Source organism: Suillus subalutaceus (genome assembly GCF_016647625.1).
Source record: "Suillus subalutaceus strain FC151 chromosome Unknown DFJ58scaffold_108, whole genome shotgun sequence".
Taxonomy (NCBI): domain Eukaryota; kingdom Fungi; phylum Basidiomycota; class Agaricomycetes; order Boletales; family Suillaceae; genus Suillus; species Suillus subalutaceus.
Window position 1 is genome coordinate 175,563 of NW_024540357.1, and position 2,423 is coordinate 177,985.

The window sequence follows — 2,423 nt, forward strand, 5'->3', positions numbered from 1 at the left end:
CATTCTGGACCATTATGGAGACTGATCTTATCTCCCAAGCCGACAAATCATCTACCGAACTCCCTGCAGACCAGCCGGAGCTCAATATTGAGGATGTACGGTTGATGGTCCGGGAGCTCCATCCTTTCGGAAAATACCAACACCCAGAATGTGAGTATCTGAAAGCAGAGCAGTTATCTTTGAGCTAATCTTTCTGGAAGACCAATCCGTCCAAGATCGACTCCATGATTACAAACGCCGTACTGGAGGTCTTCCTGACCCTTCCATCCAACAACTAATCGAGGCCGAGCGTCCATTCCGAACTGCTTGGGCAGAAACATCCGACAAACTGAAAAAAGCTGATGCAGACCTGCAGAGGTTGCAAAGAGTTGAACAGATGAGCATTGAAATGCTCAGGGTAGTAGATTCCATGATTGAACACTTTGAAGAACAACTGACCATGTAAATTACTGCATTGCAACCTGTGAATTTTCATTGACATCCCCACATCATGTACACTACCGAATTTTTCAATACATGTCCCCGGGTGTCGAACGGGACTCGATACACGATGGTCGGGATTCGATAATTGGGACTCAACACTCGGGACTCGATAGTCGGGACTTGATGTTTGATATTCGGGAGTCGATAATCGGGACTCAACACTCGGCACTCGATTTTCGGGACTCGATGTTCGATGCTCGGGACTCGATGCTCAATAGTCGGGACTTCGGTGTTTGACGAATCTCGGGGTTCGGGACTCGAGGTTCGATAGTCGGGATTCAATGTTGTGACTCAATAGTCGGGACTCAATAGTCGGGACTCAATAGTCGGGACTCAATAGTCGGGACTCAATAATCGATATTGACTAGTGGGGACTCTGCATATCATATTAGGTCTGATATATGAAAGTTTACACATTGACATGTAAATACAAGCAGGGTAATGGCAGGCAGTGTAGTATCAGCCCATTACTTCTTTCCCCTTGCTCTCGTCACTCGAGTGCTTGTGTCCAATGGCTGCTGTGTTGACTTACTCCGGGTTTGTCCTCGCCGATGGCTCAATCACCGCTTTCCTTCCCTGCATGTTCTTCAGCGCCGGCGACCTATTGACTCGTTCTGTTGCACCATCCTCCTGAACATTGCGAGTGACTCTCGCAGTCAGCCCAGTCAGGAGGTCGCCCATTCGCGATGTCAGCAGTGCACCAGTCTTCCCTGCATTGACCGGGCGAGGCTTTGGAATTGCATGTGGGACCGCTGTCCCTTCATGTGCTGTCGAAGGACCAGGCTCTGTTCTGGGTCTCTTTTGCGGGGATCTACCTTCCTCTGTGTCATCATCAGCATCATCCTCCATGTGATGAGTGTCGTCCTCGGGATTGCTCTCTGGATCACTCTCGTGATTGGCCTCGGGATCACTGTCAGTTTCGGTCGATGAATTCCGAGGCCTTCGGATCATAACTCGTCTGGCATTATGAGTCCGATGAGAAGGTGAATTTCCGGATACAACCGAGGCTACCATGTCCCCATCTCTGTTCCTCCATGCTTTGAACAGGAATGTTGGACCTTCGCCTTTCTCCTGCCGAGCATACCAGAAATTCAGTAAGGTGGTCGTGTCCCAATGTTGCAACTTCGAAGGCTCCTTCAAGTCCACATCCGCCGGAAGATATGTCTTGCCACAAAGTCATCCTGACTTTGTACGATGGCGCTCCATGGCACAACTGCCTTGACAATCCCAGAACAGATACCTGTATAAATGCATTCAACAAATGTTCGGGTGTTGCGACGACGGACTCACGATAGTGCGATGTGAGAAATGCTCTGACGATGGCTTTCTTCTCCTCGAGTTTCGTCTCGGTGATGTCAGGAAGCACCGGCATCCCATCCCCATCAATTTCGAGTTCGAAAGCAGGCTTCCTGATTCTCTTTCGACCTCCATTCACCTGTCGCCCACCATCTCGTGCCCCAGCACCTATCATGACAAAGATCAACCAATTCATTCCAGTAGCCAGAGATCAAACACTCACCGAATTGTTCCTGCGCGTACTCCTGCCAAACTGGCTCGATGTCTCCCAGTCCTTCGTCTTCATGAAACTTTCCCCATCTCCTAATGCCTCGTTATCATCGTGCCTGCATGAAATGTATTGAGATCGAAGATCTGCGATGACAAAATTGACTTACATCCCGAACAGCACCTCTCCCTGTTCATTCTTCCATGCCGACATCACAAACACTCTCATCCCGCATTGCCTCCACATCTCCTTCGAAAAGTGCTCCATATACGCCGGTCCCTTCTTACGAGCCACTTGTGCTTGTATCTCGGGAGGAGGAAAGTTGCTGGACCATCTTGCCGTGTCTTTCGCCTTCTCCAACTCATCATCGGACAATTCAGCCATGACTCTTTTTACAGCCGCTGATAATGCTTGAACATACCGGGACCTCCTGGCT

The 2,423-nt window shown here is 49.6% G+C and overlaps 1 protein-coding gene across 1 annotated transcript; it reads right to left on the reverse strand.

Annotated features, from left to right (window-relative positions):
- Positions 1-1,011: 1,011 nt before the first annotated feature.
- Positions 1,012-2,371, reverse strand: DFJ58DRAFT_731617 (uncharacterized protein; the record flags this gene model as incomplete). Its single annotated transcript, XM_041386064.1, has 5 exons — positions 1,012-1,647; positions 1,677-1,723; positions 1,774-1,947; positions 2,003-2,082; positions 2,157-2,371. The coding sequence occupies 5 exons, from the start codon at positions 2,369-2,371 to the stop codon at positions 1,012-1,014; spliced, it is 1,152 nt and encodes a 383-aa protein (XP_041240371.1).
- Between the last annotated feature and the right edge of the window lie 52 nt (positions 2,372-2,423).